An 18,959-nucleotide genomic window follows, 5' to 3' on the forward strand; every position below is an offset into this window, starting at 1 on the left:
AACTGAGGAGAGGAGATTGGAGGAGAGGATGGATTTGAGGAGATTTGAGGGGCTTGAGGAGATTGGAGGAAAAGAGGAGAGGGGAGGAGATTAGAAGACAGGACATTTGAGGAGACAATTGAAATTGAGAGGGGAGTGGAGGAGGAGAGAGGAGATTTGAGGGGAGAGGAGATTTGAAGAGACTTGATGGAAATTGAGAGGGGATTGGAGGAGATGTGAGGAGATTTGAGGGGAGAGGAGATGGAACTTGAGGAGTGCAGATTTGATGAAAAGAGGATAGGACAGAAGAGATTTGAGGGATTGGAGGAGAGGGGATTTGAGGGGCTTTGAGGAGAGGAGATTGGAGGAAGGAGGAGAGGGAATTTGAGATTTGAAGACAGGAGATTTGAGGAGACTTGATGGAAATTGAGAGGGGATTGGAGGAGAGGGGATTTGAGGAGATTTGATTGAAACTGAGGAGAGGGAATTGGAGGAGAGGACGGGATTAGAGGTGAGGAGAGATTTCCGGAGAGGAGATTGGAGGAGAGTAGAGGATATTAGAAGAGATTGGAGGGGTTTGGAGGAGAGGACATGATTTCAAGAGGAGAGATTTGAGGAGTGAGTGTAGATTTGAGGGGCTTTGAGGAGAGGAGTTTGGAGAGAGGAGAGGGGATTGGAGGAGAGGAGATTGAGAGAGGAGATGAAAAGAGATTAGAGGGGATTGGAGGGGTTTGAGGACAGGAGATTTGATTGAAACTGAGGAGAGGGAATTGGAGGAGAGGACGGGATTAGAGGTGAGGAGAGATTTCCGGAGAGGAGATTGGAGGAGAGTAGAGGATATTAGAAGAGATTGGAGGGGTTTGGAGGAGAGGACATGATTTCAAGAGGAGAGATTTGAGGAGTGAGTGTAGATTTGAGGGGCTTTGAGGAGAGGAGTTTGGAGAGAGGAGAGGGGATTGGAGGAGAGGAGATTGAGAGAGGAGATGAAAAGAGATTAGAGGGGATTGGAGGGGTTTGAGGAGAGGAGATTTGATTGAAACTGAGGAGAGGAGATTGGAGGAGAGGATGGATTTGAGGAGATTTGAGGGGCTTGAGGAGATTGGAGGAAAAGAGGAGAGGGGAGGAGATTAGAAGACAGGACATTTGAGGAGACAATTGAAATTGAGAGGGGATTGGAGGAGAGGGGATTTGAGGAGATTTGATTGAAACTGAGGAGAGGGAATTGGAGGAGAGGACGGGATTAGAGGTGAGGAGAGATTTCCGGAGAGGAGATTGGAGGAGAGTAGAGGATATTAGAAGAGATTGGAGGGGTTTGGAGGAGAGGACATGATTTCAAGAGGAGAGATTTGAGGAGTGAGTGTAGACTTGAGGGGCTTTGAGGAGAGGAGTTTGGAGAGAGGAGAGGGGATTGGAGGAGAGGAGATTGAGAGAGGAGATGAAAAGAGATTAGAGGGGATTGGAGGGGTTTGAGGAGAGGAGATTTGATTGAAACTGAGGAGAGGAGATTGGAGGAGAGGATGGATTTGAGGAGATTTGAGGGGCTTGAGGAGATTGGAGGAAAAGAGGAGAGGGGAGGAGATTAGAAGACAGGACATTTGAGGAGACAATTGAAATTGAGAGGGGAGTGGAGGAGGAGAGAGGAGATTTGAGGGGAGAGGAGATTTGAAGAGACTTGATGGAAATTGAGAGGGGATTGGAGGAGATGTGAGGAGATTTGAGGGGAGAGGAGATGGAACTTGAGGAGTGCAGATTTGATGAAAAGAGGATAGGACAGAAGAGATTTGAGGGATTGGAGGAGAGGGGATTTGAGGGGCTTTGAGGAGAGGAGATTGGAGGAAGGAGGAGAGGGAATTTGAGATTTGAAGACAGGAGATTTGAGGAGACTTGATGGAAATTGAGAGGGGATTGGAGGAGAGGGGATTTGAGGAGATTTGATTGAAACTGAGGAGAGGGAATTGGAGGAGAGGACGGGATTAGAGGTGAGGAGAGATTTCCGGAGAGGAGATTGGAGGAGAGTAGAGGATATTAGAAGAGATTGGAGGGGTTTGGAGGAGAGGACATGATTTCAAGAGGAGAGATTTGAGGAGTGAGTGTAGATTTGAGGGGCTTTGAGGAGAGGAGTTTGGAGAGAGGAGAGGGGATTGGAGGAGAGGAGATTGAGAGAGGAGATGAAAAGAGATTAGAGGGGATTGGAGGGGTTTGAGGAGAGGAGATTTGATTGAAACTGAGGAGAGGGAATTGGAGGAGAGGACGGGATTAGAGGTGAGGAGAGATTTCCGGAGAGGAGATTGGAGGAGAGTAGAGGATATTAGAAGAGATTGGAGGGGTTTGGAGGAGAGGACATGATTTCAAGAGGAGAGATTTGAGGAGTGAGTGTAGATTTGAGGGGCTTTGAGGAGAGGAGTTTGGAGAGAGGAGAGGGGATTGGAGGAGAGGAGATTGAGAGAGGAGATGAAAAGAGATTAGAGGGGATTGGAGGGGTTTGAGGAGAGGAGATTTGATTGAAACTGAGGAGAGGAGATTGGAGGAGAGGATGGATTTGAGGAGATTTGAGGGGCTTGAGGAGATTGGAGGAAAAGAGGAGAGGGGAGGAGATTAGAAGACAGGACATTTGAGGAGACAATTGAAATTGAGAGGGGATTGGAGGAGGAGAGAGGAGATTTGAGGGGAGAGGAGATTTGAAGAGACTTGATGGAAATTGAGAGGGGATTGGAGGAGATGTGAGGAGATTTGAGGGGAGAGGAGATGGAACTTGAGGAGTGCAGATTTGATGAAAAGAGGATAGGACAGAAGAGATTTGAGGGATTGGAGGAGAGGGGATTTGAGGGGCTTTGAGGAGAGGAGATTGGAGGAAGGAGGAGAGGGAATTTGAGATTTGAAGACAGGAGATTTGAGGAGACTTGATGGAAATTGAGAGGGGATTGGAGGAGAGGGGATATGAGGAGATTTGATTGAAACTGAGGAGAGGGAATTGGAGGAGAGGACGGGATTAGAGGTGAGGAGAGATTTCCGGAGAGGAGATTGGAGGAGAGTAGAGGATATTAGAAGAGATTGGAGGGGTTTGGAGGAGAGGACATGATTTCAAGAGGAGAGATTTGAGGAGTGAGTGTAGATTTGAGGGGCTTTGAGGAGAGGAGTTTGGAGAGAGGAGAGGGGATTGGAGGAGAGGAGATTGAGAGAGGAGATGAAAAGAGATTAGAGGGGATTGGAGGGGTTTGAGGAGAGGAGATTTGATTGAAACTGAGGAGAGGAGATTGGAGGAGAGGATGGATTTGAGGAGATTTGAGGGGCTTGAGGAGATTGGAGGAAAAGAGGAGAGGGGAGGAGATTAGAAGACAGGACATTTGAGGAGACAATTGAAATTGAGAGGGGATTGGAGGAGGAGAGAGGAGATTTGAGGGGAGAGGAGATTTGAAGAGACTTGATGGAAATTGAGAGGGGATTGGAGGAGATGTGAGGAGATTTGAGGGGAGAGGAGATGGAACTTGAGGAGTGCAGATTTGATGAAAAGAGGATAGGACAGAAGAGATTTGAGGGATTGGAGGAGAGGGGATTTGAGGGGCTTTGAGGAGAGGAGGATGGAGGAAGGAGGAGAGGGAATTTGAGATTTGAAGACAGGAGATTTGAGGAGACTTGATGGAAATTGAGAGGGGATTGGAGGAGAGGGGATTTGAGGAGATTTGATTGAAACTGAGGAGAGGGAATTGGAGGAGAGGACGGGATTAGAGGTGAGGAGAGATTTCCGGAGAGGAGATTGGAGGAGAGTAGAGGATATTAGAAGAGATTGGAGGGGTTTGGAGGAGAGGACATGATTTCAAGAGGAGAGATTTGAGGAGTGAGTGTAGATTTGAGGGGCTTTGAGGAGAGGAGTTTGGAGAGAGGAGAGGGGATTGGAGGAGAGGAGATTGAGAGAGGAGATGAAAAGAGATTAGAGGGGATTGGAGGGGTTTGAGGAGAGGAGATTTGATTGAAACTGAGGAGAGGAGATTGGAGGAGAGGATGGATTTGAGGAGATTTGAGGGGCTTGAGGAGATTGGAGGAAAAGAGGAGAGGGGAGGAGATTAGAAGACAGGACATTTGAGGAGACAATTGAAATTGAGAGGGGATTGGAGGAGAGGGGATTGGAGGAGATTTGATTGAAACTGAGGAGAGGGAATTGGAGGAGAGGACGGGATTAGAGGTGAGGAGAGATTTCCGGAGAGGAGATTGGAGGAGAGTAGAGGATATTAGAAGAGATTGGAGGGGTTTGGAGGAGAGGACATGATTTCAAGAGGAGAGATTTGAGGAGTGAGTGTAGATTTGAGGGGCTTTGAGGAGAGGAGTTTGGAGAGAGGAGAGGGGATTGGAGGAGAGGAGATTGAGAGAGGAGATGAAAAGAGATTAGAGGGGATTGGAGGGGTTTGAGGAGAGGAGATTTGATTGAAACTGAGGAGAGGGAATTGGAGGAGAGGACGGGATTAGAGGTGAGGAGAGATTTCCGGAGAGGAGATTGGAGGAGAGTAGAGGATATTAGAAGAGATTGGAGGGGTTTGGAGGAGAGGACATGATTTCAAGAGGAGAGATTTGAGGAGTGAGTGTAGATTTGAGGGGCTTTGAGGAGAGGAGTTTGGAGAGAGGAGAGGGGATTGGAGGAGAGGAGATTGAGAGAGGAGATGAAAAGAGATTAGAGGGGATTGGAGGGGTTTGAGGAGAGGAGATTTGATTGAAACTGAGGAGAGGGAATTGGAGGAGAGGACGGGATTAGAGGTGAGGAGAGATTTCCGGAGAGGAGATTGGAGGAGAGTAGAGGATATTAGAAGAGATTGGAGGGGTTTGGAGGAGAGGACATGATTTCAAGAGGAGAGATTTGAGGAGTGAGTGTAGATTTGAGGGGCTTTGAGGAGAGGAGTTTGGAGAGAGGAGAGGGGATTGGAGGAGAGGAGATTGAGAGAGGAGATGAAAAGAGATTAGAGGGGATTGGAAGGGGTTTGAGGAGAGGAGATTTGATTGAAACTGAGGAGAGGAGATTGGAGGAGAGGATGGATTTGAGGAGATTTGAGGGGCTTGAGGAGATTGGAGGAAAAGAGGAGAGGGGAGGAGATTAGAAGACAGGACATTTGAGGAGACAATTGAAATTGAGAGGGGATTGGAGGAGGAGAGAGGAGATTTGAGGGGAGAGGAGATTTGAGGGGAGAGGAGATGGAACTTGAGGAGTGCAGATTTGATGAAAAGAGGATAGGACAGAAGAGATTTGAGGGATTGGAGGAGAGGGGATTTGAGGGGCTTTGAGGAGAGGAGATTGGAGGAAGGAGGAGAGGGAATTTGAGATTTGAAGACAGGAGATTTGAGGAGACTTGATGGAAATTGAGAGGGGATTGGAGGAGAGGGGATTTGAGGAGATTTGATTGAAACTGAGGAGAGGGAATTGGAGGAGAGGACGGGATTAGAGGTGAGGAGAGATTTCCGGAGAGGAGATTGGAGGAGAGTAGAGGATATTAGAAGAGATTGGAGGGGTTTGGAGGAGAGGACATGATTTCAAGAGGAGAGATTTGAGGAGTGAGTGTAGACTTGAGGGGCTTTGAGGAGAGGAGTTTGGAGAGAGGAGAGGGGATTGGAGGAGAGGAGATTGAGAGAGGAGATGAAAAGAGATTAGAGGGGATTGGAGGGGTTTGAGGAGAGGAGATTTGATTGAAACTGAGGAGAGGGAATTGGAGGAGAGGACGGGATTAGAGGTGAGGAGAGATTTCCGGAGAGGAGATTGGAGGAGAGTAGAGGATATTAGAAGAGATTGGAGGGGTTTGGAGGAGAGGACATGATTTCAAGAGGAGAGATTTGAGGAGTGAGTGTAGATTTGAGGGGCTTTGAGGAGAGGAGTTTGGAGAGAGGAGAGGGGATTGGAGGAGAGGAGATTGAGAGAGGAGATGAAAAGAGATTAGAGGGGATTGGAGGGGTTTGAGGAGAGGAGATTTGATTGAAACTGAGGAGAGGAGATTGGAGGAGAGGATGGATTTGAGGAGATTTGAGGGGCTTGAGGAGATTGGAGGAAAAGAGGAGAGGGGAGGAGATTAGAAGACAGGACATTTGAGGAGACAATTGAAATTGAGAGGGGATTGGAGGAGATGTGAGGAGATTTGAGGGGAGAGGAGATGGAACTTGAGGAGTGCAGATTTGATGAAAAGAGGATAGGACAGAAGAGATTTGAGGGATTGGAGGAGAGGGGATTTGAGGGGCTTTGAGGAGAGGAGGATGGAGGAAGGAGGAGAGGGAATTTGAGATTTGAAGACAGGAGATTTGAGGAGACTTGATGGAAATTGAGAGGGGATTGGAGGAGAGGGGATTTGAGGAGATTTGATTGAAACTGAGGAGAGGGAATTGGAGGAGAGGACGGGATTAGAGGTGAGGAGAGATTTCCGGAGAGGAGATTGGAGGAGAGTAGAGGATATTAGAAGAGATTGGAGGGGTTTGGAGGAGAGGACATGATTTCAAGAGGAGAGATTTGAGGAGTGAGTGTAGATTTGAGGGGCTTTGAGGAGAGGAGTTTGGAGAGAGGAGAGGGGATTGGAGGAGAGGAGATTGAGAGAGGAGATGAAAAGAGATTAGAGGGGATTGGAGGGGTTTGAGGAGAGGAGATTTGATTGAAACTGAGGAGAGGAGATTGGAGGAGAGGATGGATTTGAGGAGATTTGAGGGGCTTGAGGAGATTGGAGGAAAAGAGGAGAGGGGAGGAGATTAGAAGACAGGACATTTGAGGAGACAATTGAAATTGAGAGGGGATTGGAGGAGAGGGGATTTGAGGAGATTTGATTGAAACTGAGGAGAGGGAATTGGAGGAGAGGACGGGATTAGAGGTGAGGAGAGATTTCCGGAGAGGAGATTGGAGGAGAGTAGAGGATATTAGAAGAGATTGGAGGGGTTTGGAGGAGAGGACATGATTTCAAGAGGAGAGATTTGAGGAGTGAGTGTAGATTTGAGGGGCTTTGAGGAGAGGAGTTTGGAGAGAGGAGAGGGGATTGGAGGAGAGGAGATTGAGAGAGGAGATGAAAAGAGATTAGAGGGGATTGGAGGGGTTTGAGGAGAGGAGATTTGATTGAAACTGAGGAGAGGAGATTGGAGGAGAGGATGGATTTGAGGAGATTTGAGGGGCTTGAGGAGATTGGAGGAAAAGAGGAGAGGGGAGGAGATTAGAAGACAGGACATTTGAGGAGACAATTGAAATTGAGAGGGGATTCGAGGAGAGGGGATTTGAGGAGATTTGATTGAAACTGAGGAGAGGGAATTGGAGGAGAGGACGGGATTAGAGGTGAGGAGAGATTTCCGGAGAGGAGATTGGAGGAGAGTAGAGGATATTAGAAGAGATTGGAGGGGTTTGGAGGAGAGGACATGATTTCAAGAGGAGAGATTTGAGGAGTGAGTGTAGACTTGAGGGGCTTTGAGGAGAGGAGTTTGGAGAGAGGAGAGGGGATTGGAGGAGAGGAGATTGAGAGAGGAGATGAAAAGAGATTAGAGGGGATTGGAGGGGTTTGAGGAGAGGAGATTTGATTGAAACTGAGGAGAGGAGATTGGAGGAGAGGATGGATTTGAGGAGATTTGAGGGGCTTGAGGAGATTGGAGGAAAAGAGGAGAGGGGAGGAGATTAGAAGACAGGACATTTGAGGAGACAATTGAAATTGAGAGGGGATTGGAGGAGGAGAGAGGAGATTTGAGGGGAGAGGAGATTTGAAGAGACTTGATGGAAATTGAGAGGGGATTGGAGGAGATGTGAGGAGATTTGAGGGGAGAGGAGATGGAACTTGAGGAGTGCAGATTTGATGAAAAGAGGATAGGACAGAAGAGATTTGAGGGATTGGAGGAGAGGGGATTTGAGGGGCTTTGAGGAGAGGAGATTGGAGGAAGGAGGAGAGGGAATTTGAGATTTGAAGACAGGAGATTTGAGGAGACTTGATGGAAATTGAGAGGGGATTGGAGGAGAGGGGATTTGAGGAGATTTGATTGAAACTGAGGAGAGGGAATTGGAGGAGAGGACGGGATTAGAGGTGAGGAGAGATTTCCGGAGAGGAGATTGGAGGAGAGTAGAGGATATTAGAAGAGATTGGAGGGGTTTGGAGGAGAGGACATGATTTCAAGAGGAGAGATTTGAGGAGTGAGTGTAGATTTGAGGGGCTTTGAGGAGAGGAGTTTGGAGAGAGGAGAGGGGATTGGAGGAGAGGAGATTGAGAGAGGAGATGAAAAGAGATTAGAGGGGATTGGAAGGGGTTTGAGGAGAGGAGATTTGATTGAAACTGAGGAGAGGAGATTGGAGGAGAGGATGGATTTGAGGAGATTTGAGGGGCTTGAGGAGATTGGAGGAAAAGAGGAGAGGGGAGGAGATTAGAAGACAGGACATTTGAGGAGACAATTGAAATTGAGAGGGGATTGGAGGAGGAGAGAGGAGATTTGAGGGGAGAGGAGATTTGAAGAGACTTGATGGAAATTGAGAGGGGATTGGAGGAGATGTGAGGAGATTTGAGGGGAGAGGAGATGGAACTTGAGGAGTGCAGATTTGACGAAAAGAGGATAGGACAGAAGAGATTTGAGGGATTGGAGGAGAGGAGGTTGGAGGAAGGAGGAGAGAGAATTTGAGATTTGAAGACAGGAGATTTGAGGAGACTTGATGGAAATTGAGAGGGGATTGGAGGAGAGGGGATTTGAGGAGATTTGATTGAAACTGAGGAGAGGGAATTGGAGGAGAGGACGGGATTAGAGGTGAGGAGAGATTTCCGGAGAGGAGATTGGAGGAGAGTAGAGGATATTAGAAGAGATTGGAGGGGTTTGGAGGAGAGGACATGATTTCAAGAGGAGAGATTTGAGGAGTGAGTGTAGATTTGAGGGGCTTTGAGGAGAGGAGTTTGGAGAGAGGAGAGGGGATTGGAGGAGAGGAGATTGAGAGAGGAGATGAAAAGAGATTAGAGGGGATTGGAAGGGGTTTGAGGAGAGGAGATTTGATTGAAACTGAGGAGAGGAGATTGGAGGAGAGGATGGATTTGAGGAGATTTGAGGGGCTTGAGGAGATTGGAGGAAAAGAGGAGAGGGGAGGAGATTAGAAGACAGGACATTTGAGGAGACAATTGAAATTGAGAGGGGATTGGAGGAGAGGGGATTTGAGGAGATTTGATTGAAACTGAGGAGAGGGAATTGGAGGAGAGGACGGGATTAGAGGTGAGGAGAGATTTCCGGAGAGGAGATTGGAGGAGAGTAGAGGATATTAGAAGAGATTGGAGGGGTTTCGAGGAGAGGACATGATTTCAAGAGGAGAGATTTCAGGAGTGAGTGTAGATTTGAGGGGCTTTGAGGAGAGGAGTTTGGAGAGAGGAGAGGGGATTGGAGGAGAGGAGATTGAGAGAGGAGATGAAAAGAGATTAGAGGGGATTGGAGGGGTTTGAGGAGAGGAGATTTGATTGAAACTTAGGAGAGGAGATTGGAGGAGAGGATGGATTTGAGGAGATTTGAGGGGCTTGAGGAGATTGGAGGAAAAGAGGAGAGGGGAGGAGATTAGAAGACAGGACATTTGAGGAGACAATTGAAATTGAGAGGGGATTGGAGGAGGAGAGAGGAGATTTGAGGGGAGAGGAGATTTGAAGAGACTTGATGGAAATTGAGAGGGGATTGGAGGAGATGTGAGGAGATTTGAGGGGAGAGGAGATGGAACTTGAGGAGTGCAGATTTGATGAAAAGAGGATAGGACAGAAGAGATTTGAGGGATTGGAGGAGAGGGGATTTGAGGGGCTTTGAGGAGAGGAGATTGGAGGAAGGAGGAGAGGGAATTTGAGATTTGAAGACAGGAGATTTGAGGAGACTTGATGGAAATTGAGAGGGGATTGGAGGAGAGGGGATTGGAGGAGATTTGATTGAAACTGAGGAGAGGGAATTGGAGGAGAGGACGGGATTAGAGGTGAGGAGAGATTTCCGGAGAGGAGATTGGAGGAGAGTAGAGGATATTAGAAGAGATTGGAGGGGTTTGGAGGAGAGGACATGATTTCAAGAGGAGAGATTTGAGGAGTGAGTGTAGATTTGAGGGGCTTTGAGGAGAGGAGTTTGGAGAGAGGAGAGGGGATTGGAGGAGAGGAGATTGAGAGAGGAGATGAAAAGAGATTAGAGGGGATTGGAAGGGGTTTGAGGAGAGGAGATTTGATTGAAACTGAGGAGAGGAGATTGGAGGAGAGGATGGATTTGAGGAGATTTGAGGGGCTTGAGGAGATTGGAGGAAAAGAGGAGAGGGGAGGAGATTAGAAGACAGGACATTTGAGGAGACAATTGAAATTGAGAGGGGATTGGAGGAGAGGGGATTTGAGGAGATTTGATTGAAACTGAGGAGAGGGAATTGGAGGAGAGGACGGGATTAGAGGTGAGGAGAGATTTCCGGAGAGGAGATTGGAGGAGAGTAGAGGATATTAGAAGAGATTGGAGGGGTTTGGAGGAGAGGACATGATTTCAAGAGGAGAGATTTGAGGAGTGAGTGTAGATTTGAGGGGCTTTGAGGAGAGGAGTTTGGAGAGAGGAGAGGGGATTGGAGGAGAGGAGATTGAGAGAGGAGATGAAAAGAGATTAGAGGGGATTGGAAGGGGTTTGAGGAGAGGAGATTTGATTGAAACTGAGGAGAGGAGATTGGAGGAGAGGATGGATTTGAGGAGATTTGAGGGGCTTGAGGAGATTGGAGGAAAAGAGGAGAGGGGAGGAGATTAGAAGACAGGACATTTGAGGAGACAATTGAAATTGAGAGGGGATTGGAGGAGGAGAGAGGAGATTTGAGGGGAGAGGAGATTTGAAGAGACTTGATGGAAATTGAGAGGGGATTGGAGGAGATGTGAGGAGATTTGAGGGGAGAGGAGATGGAACTTGAGGAGTGCAGATTTGATGAAAAGAGGATAGGACAGAAGAGATTTGAGGGATTGGAGGAGAGGGGATTTGAGGGGCTTTGAGGAGAGGAGATTGGAGGAAGGAGGAGAGGGAATTTGAGATTTGAAGACAGGAGATTTGAGGAGACTTGATGGAAATTGAGAGGGGATTGGAGGAGAGGGGATTTGAGGAGATTTGATTGAAACTGAGGAGAGGGAATTGGAGGAGAGGACGGGATTAGAGGTGAGGAGAGATTTCCGGGGAGGAGATTGGAGGAGAGTAGAGGATATTAGAAGAGATTGGAGGGGTTTGGAGGAGAGGACATGATTTCAAGAGGAGAGATTTGAGGAGTGAGTGTAGATTTGAGGGGCTTTGAGGAGAGGAGTTTGGAGAGAGGAGAGGGGATTGGAGGAGAGGAGATTGAGAGAGGAGATGAAAAGAGATTAGAGGGGATTGGAGGGGTTTGAGGAGAGGAGATTTGATTGAAACTGAGGAGAGGAGATTGGAGGAGAGGATGGATTTGAGGAGATTTGAGGGGCTTGAGGAGATTGGAGGAAAAGAGGAGAGGGGAGGAGATTAGAAGACAGGACATTTGAGGAGACAATTGAAATTGAGAGGGGATTGGAGGAGGAGAGAGGAGATTTGAGGGGAGAGGAGATTTGAAGAGACTTGATGGAAATTGAGAGGGGATTGGAGGAGATGTGAGGAGATTTGAGGGGAGAGGAGATGGAACTTGAGGAGTGCAAATTTGATGAAAAGAGGATAGGACAGAAGAGATTTGAGGGATTGGAGGAGAGGAGATTGGAGGAAGGAGGAGAGGGAATTTGAGATTTGAAGACAGGAGATTTGAGGAGACTTGATGGAAATTGAGAGGGGATTGGAGGAGAGGGGATTTGAGGAGATTTGATTGAAACTGAGGAGAGGGAATTGGAGGAGAGGACGGGATTAGAGGTGAGGAGAGATTTCCGGAGAGGAGATTGGAGGAGAGTAGAGGATATTAGAAGAGATTGGAGGGGTTTGGAGGAGAGGACATGATTTCAAGAGGAGAGATTTGAGGAGTGAGTGTAGATTTGAGGGGCTTTGAGGAGAGGAGTTTGGAGAGAGGAGAGGGGATTGGAGGAGAGGAGATTGAGAGAGGAGATGAAAAGAGATTAGAGGGGATTGGAGGGGTTTGAGGAGAGGAGATTTGATTGAAACTGAGGAGAGGGAATTGGAGGAGAGGACGGGATTAGAGGTGAGGAGAGATTTCCGGAGAGGAGATTGGAGGAGAGTAGAGGATATTAGAAGAGATTGGAGGGGTTTGGAGGAGAGGACATGATTTCAAGAGGAGAGATTTGAGGAGTGAGTGTAGATTTGAGGGGCTTTGAGGAGAGGAGTTTGGAGAGAGGAGAGGGGATTGGAGGAGAGGAGATTGAGAGAGGAGATGAAAAGAGATTAGAGGGGATTGGAGGGGTTTGAGGAGAGGAGATTTGATTGAAACTGAGGAGAGGAGATTGGAGGAGAGGATGGATTTGAGGAGATTTGAGGGGCTTGAGGAGATTGGAGGAAAAGAGGAGAGGGGAGGAGATTAGAAGACAGGACATTTGAGGAGACAATTGAAATTGAGAGGGGATTGGAGGAGGAGAGAGGAGATTTGAGGGGAGAGGAGATTTGAAGAGACTTGATGGAAATTGAGAGGGGATTGGAGGAGATGTGAGGAGATTTGAGGGGAGAGGAGATGGAACTTGAGGAGTGCAGATTTGATGAAAAGAGGATAGGACAGAAGAGATTTGAGGGATTGGAGGAGAGGGGATTTGAGGGGCTTTGAGGAGAGGAGATTGGAGGAAGGAGGAGAGGGAATTTGAGATTTGAAGACAGGAGATTTGAGGAGACTTGATGGAAATTGAGAGGGGATTGGAGGAGAGGGGATTTGAGGAGATTTGATTGAAACTGAGGAGAGGGAATTGGAGGAGAGGACGGGATTAGAGGTGAGGATAGATTTCCGGAGAGGAGATTGGAGGAGAGTAGAGGATATTAGAAGAGATTGGAGGGGTTTGGAGGAGAGGACATGATTTCAAGAGGAGAGATTTGAGGAGTGAGTGTAGATTTGAGGGGCTTTGAGGAGAGGAGTTTGGAGAGAGGAGAGGGGATTGGAGGAGAGGAGATTGAGAGAGGAGATGAAAAGAGATTAGAGGGGATTGGAGGGGTTTGAGGAGAGGAGATTTGATTGAAACTTAGGAGAGGAGATTGGAGGAGAGGATGGATTTGAGGAGATTTGAGGGGCTTGAGGAGATTGGAGGAAAAGAGGAGAGGGGAGGAGATTAGAAGACAGGACATTTGAGGAGACAATTGAAATTGAGAGGGGATTGGAGGAGGAGAGAGGAGATTTGAGGGGAGAGGAGATTTGAAGAGACTTGATGGAAATTGAGAGGGGATTGGAGGAGATGTGAGGAGATTTGAGGGGAGAGGAGATGGAACTTGAGGAGTGCAGATTTGATGAAAAGAGGATAGGACAGAAGAGATTTGAGGGATTGGAGGAGAGGGGATTTGAGGGGCTTTGAGGAGAGGAGATTGGAGGAAGGAGGAGAGGGAATTTGAGATTTGAAGACGGGAGATTTGAGGAGACTTGATGGAAATTGAGAGGGGATTGGAGGAGATTTGATTGAAACTGAGGAGAGGGAATTGGAGGAGAGGACGGGATTAGAGGTGAGGAGAGATTTCCGGAGAGGAGATTGGAGGAGAGTAGAGGATATTAGAAGAGATTGGAGGGGTTTGGAGGAGAGGACATGATTTCAAGAGGAGAGATTTGAGGAGTGAGTGTAGATTTGAGGGGCTTTGAGGAGATTGGAGGAAAAGAGGAGAGGGGAGGAGATTAGAAGACAGGACATTTGAGGAGACAATTGAAATTGAGAGGGGATTGGAGGAGGAGAGAGGAGATTTGAGGGGAGAGGAGATTTGAAGAGACTTGATGGAAATTGAGAGGGGATTGGAGGAGATGTGAGGAGATTTGAGGGGAGAGGAGATGGAACTTGAGGAGTGCAGATTTGATGAAAAGAGGATAGGACAGAAGAGATTTGAGGGATTGGAGGAGAGGGGATTTGAGGGGCTTTGAGGAGAGGAGATTGGAGGAAGGAGGAGAGGGAATTTGAGATTTGAAGACGGGAGATTTGAGGAGACTTGATGGAAATTGAGAGGGGATTGGAGGAGATTTGATTGAAACTGAGGAGAGGGAATTGGAGGAGAGGACGGGATTAGAGGTGAGGATAGATTTCCGGAGAGGAGATTGGAGGAGAGTAGAGGATATTAGAAGAGATTGGAGGGGTTTGGAGGAGAGGACATGATTTCAAGAGGAGAGATTTGAGGAGTGAGTGTAGATTTGAGGGGCTTTGAGGAGAGGAGTTTGGAGAGAGGAGAGGGGATTGGAGGAGAGGAGATTGAGAGAGGAGATGAAAAGAGATTAGAGGGGATTGGAGGGGTTTGAGGAGAGGAGATTTGATTGAAACTGAGGAGAGGAGATTGGAGGAGAGGATGGATTTGAGGAGATTTGAGGGGCTTGAGGAGATTGGAGGAAAAGAGGAGAGGGGAGGAGATTAGAAGACAGGACATTTGAGGAGACAATTGAAATTGAGAAGGGGATTGGAGGAGGAGAGAGGAGATTTGAGGGGAGAGGAGATTTGAAGAGACTTGATGGAAATTGAGAGGGGATTGGAGGAGATGTGAGGAGATTTCAGGGGAGAGGAGATGGAACTTGAGGAGTGCAGATTTGATGAAAAGAGGATAGGACAGAGGAGATTTGAGGGATTGGAGGAGAGGGGATTTGAGGGGCTTTGAGGAGAGGAGATTGGAGGAAGGAGGAGAGGGAATTTGAGATTTGAAGACAGGAGATTTGAGGAGACTTGATGGAAATTGAGAGGGGATTGGAGGAGAGGGGATTTGAGGAGATTTGAGGGGCTTTAGGAGATTGGAGGAAAAGAGGAGAGGGGAGGAGATTAGAAGACAGGACATTTGAGGAGACAATTGAAATTGAGAGGGGATTGGAGGAGGGGAGAGGAGATTTGAGGATAAGAGGAGAGGGGAGAAGATTTGAAGTCGGGAGATTTGAGGAGACTTGATGGAAATTGAGAGGGGATTGGAGGAGGGTAGAGGAGATGATATGAGCTGAAGGAGATTTCAGGGGAGAGGGGATTTGAGGAGAGGAGATTGGAGGGGTTTGAGGAGCGAGTGGAGATTTGAAGACAGGAGATTTGAGGAGACTTGATGGAAATTGAGAGGAGATTGGAGGAAAAGAGGAGAGGGACCGTGAGGAGTGAGTGGAGATTTGAGGAAAAGAGGATAGAAGAGAAGAGAGTTGAGATTGGAGAGAAGGGGATTTGAGGAGATTTGATTGAAACTTAGGAGAGGGAATTGGAGGAGAAGAGATTGGAGGTAATTTGAAGACACTTGATGGAGATGGAACTTGAGTGAGTGGAGATTTGAGGAAAAGAGGAGAGGGGATTTGAGGAGATTTGAGAGTTGATTGAAACTGAGGAGAGGAGATTGGATGAGATTGGAGGGGATTTGAGGAGGAGATAGGAGACAGGAGAGGAGATTGGAGGAGCGAGTGGAGATTTGAGGAAATTAGGATAAGAGAAGAGATTTGAGAAGATTTGATTGAAACTTAGGAGAGGGGATTGGAGAAGAGATTGGAGGAAATTTGAGAGAGGAGATGAGAGGAGATTGGAGGCGATTTGAGGAGGAGATTTCAGAGGGAGGAGGAGAGAGGAGATAGGAAGAGACAGGAGAGGAGAGTGGAGGGGATTTGAAGAGCGAGTGGTGATTTGAGGAAGAGAGGATAGAATAGGAGATTTGAGGGGCTTTGAGGAGAGGAGATTGGAGAGAGGAGAGGGGAGTTGAGATTTGATTGAAACTGAGGAGAGGGAATTGGAGGAGAAGAGATTTGAGGAGACTTGATGGAAATTGAGAGGGGATTGGAGGAGGGGAGAGGGGATTTGAGGAGTGAGTGGAGATTTGAGGAAAAGAGGACAGGAGATTGGAGGAGAGGAGCTCTTTCCTGAGTGGAAACCCTACCCCGGCAGGCTTACCTTGGTCCATAGGATTCCGGCACATGAGATTTTATTTGTTTTATGTATGTATGCTCTGTGGTGACAGGAAGTTTATACTTTATTGATGCTTTATGCTGACAGGAAGGTTTAAACACCGCTGGCATAGCCCATAGCCTTCACTCTCACCTACCACACAGCTCCTGTCTTAGTAGTTCCCTTGTGTCACAGTGGCTTGTTACCTCCCTTCTAGAGCATGTCCTGCCCAGAACTCTCAGACCAGCATTATACAGTGGACATCACAGAGGCTGAACACTCTGTCCAGCACCCGGTCACCAAGACTACCACACGGCGCATCGTCCATGCAGGCACACAACCCAGTCCTGGCGACCCCAGTGCTGGGCATCACTCCTTGGCCCTGTGTCCTGAGTTGGCACCCTATGCCACCATCTTGGCCTCCATTGCAGATAGCAAACCAAACAGCGTCCGCCGGCGGCCCATTGCCTTTGACAACGCGACCCACTATTACCTCTACAACCGCCTCATGGACTTCCTCACCAGCCGTGAGATTGTCAACCGGCAGATCCACGACATTGTGCAGAGCTGCCAGCCTGGTGAGGTGGTCATCCGTGACACCCTCTACCGCCTTGGGGTTGCTCAGATCAAGACAGAGACAGAAGAGGATGGTGAGGAAGAGGAGGGGGCCACAGCCACAGAATAAGCCAGGCTCTCGTACAGGAACCGCACCATCTCTCAAGCCATAGTGAGGCCCTTGCCCGAGTTAGATCTGTCTAGGGGACCGGCCTCTCATGCTGGGACTGACCAAAGAGCTTCCATTTCCTGAGCACTTTGGGGCCTGGGGTCCTTGGTCTCAACCTTCCGGGTGTCAGGAGAGGCACCAGGACACTCTTTACTCACCCCGAGAGTGCACTTGAGGGGGCACCATACATTCAGCAGAGGGGCGGGGAGGCTGGGAGCTGCTGACTGCCTGGGGTGCAGTTGGGGTCGGGGTGGAGGTCCTGGGTGCACCAAGGTTGTGGAAGTTTCCCTTCCCACCCAGTTTCAAGCCCCTGCAGTCTCTTACCTTTGACTAAGGCAAGACTTGGGGCTTTATTAGCCCAGGGGGGGTCCCTTTGGGTTGTTGATTCTCCCAGAGGAGGATTGGATTTTCCTCCTGTTCCTCCTGCACCTACATCTGGAGGAAGTGGAGGTGGGAGAAACCGTGAGCCCAGGCTCTCTTCCAGGACTGTCCTCTCCGCCCTGAGCTTTGAGGAAGAGGATCCTCTCCTCCACTCCCTGGCCACTGCCGCCTACGTCCTCTGGGCCCTGGACCCTCACCACAGAGGGGATGTGGCCCTTGAGTATGACATAACCTGGCGGCAGTAGGAGAAACTCCCTTCTGTGAAGGGGAAGCAGACTGGGCTGTAAGGAAACAGCGGGACTGGCTCAAGTGCCCAGGGTTTGCTTAGGGCACAGGAATTGGCCGTGTTATTTAATTTATTGAGAGGAGTGGAGTCGGTGGCTTTTTTCCCCTCCCTCTTCCCCCGACCAGAATAAAGTTTATTAAATTATCTGGTTGTGGTGCAGCAAGAGTCAGTTCCATCCTTACTGAGTAGAGCTGTGTGCTGGGCCTCCAGTGGTCCTGGGATGGTCGGTCACAGGGAAGCCGCAGGCTCTCAGGTGGCGCAAAGAACCAGAGGCCAGCTGAGTTAATGTGGTTAGTTTAATGCTGACAGACCTCCCACAGCGTGATTGATTGTTAGTTATGATGAGTCTAAGTCAACGTGAGGGAGTGTGTGCTGCTTGCTTGGTGTGGCCAGCCACATGGGTCCCCTGCCTTCCAGCTCAGAATGACAGGGGACCGGGCAGAACACCCCAAGCTTTTAGCTGCCACCTGGCTCATTGCAGTGGTACCAGACCCTGGGTGGGGCTGTGGAGAGAAGGGTAGAGGGCAGAGTGGGACAATTAGATTCTTACAAAGGAGGGTTTCTGCTCCAAGGCTGCTCCTGGGGACGTCATAGGCACAAAACCAGTCCTTTTCCATCGAGACAGGAGGAAGTAGGGAAGGTTACTCCTGGAAGTGGGAACAGGTTAAGAGTGAGCTGGGTGTTACCCCAGTTGGCATAGCAAACATGAGGCCACAGCATTGAGAACTGGGGGAAAGGGCGGGGCTCAGCCCCAGCCCCTGACTGGCAGTGATGGCTCAGGCCCTGGAAGTGGGATCCTCTCCCATCTCCCATGGATCCCGTGGCCCTGAGTTTCAGAACTGGGCTGAAATGATTAAGGGCAGAGTCTTTTTTCTCCACATGGTGCCCCATCCATGGAGGAGTTGAAGCTTGGTGGAGGGGAGAGGCAGTGCTTCCGTTGTCACCTCCTCAGCAGAACTGGTAGTTATTGGACTGCAGCAGGGGCTGGGCAACATCCCCCTGCTCACAGCAGGCCAGGTGCTCACTGGAGCTCTCCTCCTCCGGCTCACTGCTGCCGCCACTGCTGCTGCTGGGCAGGTTACTGTAGTCCTGGGGTGGGGTGGGGAGGCCAGGGGATGGTCAGTCCTGACTGGGCAGGCCCAGCCCTGCCTGCTTTAGCCAGCCCCCGACCCCGAGCCTGGCACCACTCACCCGCTCTCTCCTGTCCATTTGGGTCTGCTCCTGCAGGAGGGAGCAGATCTGCTGGAAAGTGGGTCTGTGGGTTGGCTCCAGGGCCCAGCAGGCCTGCATGATGCTGTATCTGAGGCAGGACAGAAGTTACCCGTAAGTCTGGGGCTCATTACATGCACACACACCCTACAGAGTCCTACCCGCCCAGCAGATACCAAAACCAAGTCAGAAGTGAACTTAGCACAAGATCTGTGCCAAATCCTTGGCCTGCATTATCTAATCTTCCCCGTAACCCTGGGTGGTCTCTTCATCACGCCCATTTTGACTATTGAGGAGGAAAAGCTCAGATGTTATGTTGCCCGAGCTCCTAGGATGAAGGGGCCCTCTTGCTGCTCTCAGGTAGGCTTGAGGTGAGTGGCTGGTGGCAGTGGGAGGACTGAAGTGTCTGAGGAGCTGGTCAGCCAGCTGGGTGCGTCAGCCTTGGCACGAAACAGCTGGGTGGCACAGGGAGCAG

At 49.1% G+C, this 18,959-nt stretch overlaps 2 protein-coding genes across 4 annotated transcripts in view; one reads left to right on the forward strand and one right to left on the reverse strand.

Moving 5' to 3' along the window:
• The window catches only part of HMGXB3 (HMG-box containing 3), a 291,394-nt gene extending 273,975 nt beyond the window's left edge, over positions 1-17,419 (forward strand). For all 3 annotated transcript variants that reach the window (XM_074360921.1, XM_074360920.1, XM_074360922.1), the window contains one exon: positions 16,102-17,419. In XM_074360921.1, coding sequence (XP_074217022.1) covers positions 16,102-16,569 — 468 coding nt within the window. In that variant the 3' untranslated portion in view covers positions 16,570-17,419. The remainder of the gene's footprint in view (positions 1-16,101) is intronic.
• Positions 17,420-17,553: 134 nt separating this feature from the next.
• The window catches only part of CSF1R (colony stimulating factor 1 receptor), a 33,053-nt gene continuing 31,647 nt past the window's right edge, over positions 17,554-18,959 (reverse strand). Inside the window, exons 22-23 of the mRNA XM_010961779.3 lie at positions 18,467-18,575; positions 17,554-18,364 (exon numbers count right to left, since the gene is read on the reverse strand). Of these exons, the coding sequence (XP_010960081.1) occupies positions 18,224-18,364; positions 18,467-18,575 (250 nt within the window). The 3' untranslated portion in view covers positions 17,554-18,223. The remainder of the gene's footprint in view (positions 18,365-18,466; positions 18,576-18,959) is intronic.

The sequence above is a fragment of the Camelus bactrianus genome, chromosome 3 (genome assembly GCF_048773025.1).
Source record: "Camelus bactrianus isolate YW-2024 breed Bactrian camel chromosome 3, ASM4877302v1, whole genome shotgun sequence".
In the NCBI taxonomy this organism is placed as follows: Eukaryota; Metazoa; Chordata; class Mammalia; order Artiodactyla; family Camelidae; genus Camelus; species Camelus bactrianus.